This window comes from Penaeus monodon, chromosome 21 (assembly GCF_015228065.2).
Source record: "Penaeus monodon isolate SGIC_2016 chromosome 21, NSTDA_Pmon_1, whole genome shotgun sequence".
NCBI classification, from domain to species: domain Eukaryota; kingdom Metazoa; phylum Arthropoda; class Malacostraca; order Decapoda; family Penaeidae; genus Penaeus; species Penaeus monodon.
The window spans coordinates 2,788,989-2,790,442 of NC_051406.1; the positions used below are offsets into that span (position 1 = coordinate 2,788,989).

The 1,454-nt window shown below is 41.2% G+C and overlaps 1 protein-coding gene across 1 annotated transcript in view; it reads left to right on the forward strand.

The window, feature by feature from the left end:
• LOC119586104 (synapse-associated protein 1-like) overlaps nucleotides 1–1,454 on the forward strand; it is a gene marked incomplete at its 5' end in the record, with an annotated part of 123,898 nt that overhangs the window by 24,561 nt on the left and 97,883 nt on the right. The window contains 1 exon segment of the mRNA XM_037934796.1: nucleotides 968–1,036. Coding sequence (XP_037790724.1) covers nucleotides 968–1,036 — 69 coding nt within the window.

Below are 1,454 nucleotides of genomic sequence, written 5' to 3' on the forward strand. Positions count from 1 at the left end.
GAAAGTTTTAAGTGTTGTTTTTATGGCGTCATTCCATTCCTATTCATCCGGAGAGACTTGATTACTTGATTGCCGTCTGAGGGGTTGCGTAATGGAACCTTTTTTCTTTGTTTTCCTTTTCCTTATTTTTTCTTTCATTTTATTTTCTTCTTTCTTTCATTTTTATTTTTATTTTTTCTCTCCTTTTCTTTTTCTTTTCTTTTTTATCTCTCTTTTCTGTCTTGTCGCGAGTGATCGAGTTGGGTCATTCCACTCCCGAGACCCTTGCGTGTGCCGGGGAGTGCCGGTGAGTGCCAGTTTGGTGCCTTACTCCCGCGAAGCGTGAGTAGGTCGGGGAGAGGAAGAGGAGTTGGAGTTCTGTTGCTCGTGTTGTTTTTGTTTGTTTATTTATTCGTTTGTTGGTTTGTTTGTTTGAGGCGTTGGTAAGTAGGGTCGTTTCCTTTTTTTTAAGGGGTTGGTAGTAGGGTCGTTTTGTGGATTTTGTTGTTTGTTTGTTTCAATTTTACTTTAAGTTGTAAAGTAGGGTCGTTTCTTGTTGATTTTTGTATTTGTTTTTTACTTCTTTTTCTGAAGACTTTTTCTTTTCTTATTTTGTATCTGAAGTATTTGTAGGAAAGGTAGGTAAGATTTTTTTCTTTTTTCGTTGTTGTTTTTCCATCTTAATATGTATCTTATGTAGTCTTATTTGCAATTGAACATTTTATTTTGTACTGTGAATTGTTTCGAAGTATTTTTTTTTTCTAATTTGCATGTATAGATGCATATATTTTGTTTTTTTTTACTTTCTTATTCTCTTAGTCTTGTTTATGTTTTAGATTTGTCGGCAGGTACTTGTCACAAATCCTCAGTGTCTTGAGTTGACCGCAGAACGCCAGGTCAGAGGTCAGAGGTGCCCCTTTCCACGTGGCTGACCTCCCACTCGGTGTGACCTTTCCGCCTCAGTGACCTTCCTTTCCCCCCGACACAGCTGCTGCAGACTTTGGTCGGAGTTTAGAGTCCCGGATGGCGACCGGATGGCAACAGATGGCGGAAGGAGGTAAAGGGGACATGTACAGGCCAGAGATAATGAGGATAAATGGGGGGGGGGGGGCGTTGTATGCTTTGTTGGTGATGACCTGCCATGTTGGTGATGAATTGCTATGCTGTACTGGTGATGACTTGCCATGCTGTACTGGTGATGACTTGCCATGCTGTACTGGTGATGAATTGCCATGTTGGTGATGAATTGCCACGTTGGTGATGACTTGCCATGCTCTACTGGTGATGATAACCTGATGACTTACACGTGGTGACTGTGTAGGAGGGCTTGCGGACTACTAATCCTGTGTATATTTCGTATTGATTTGTTCTTGGCTGCGAATAACATGACTTGTGGTGCCTCCTTTTCTGTTCACTTTTCCCTTGTATTATTTAACAAGTTCTGTTCTTGTGCCGACTTGTTCTGGCGACTGTCC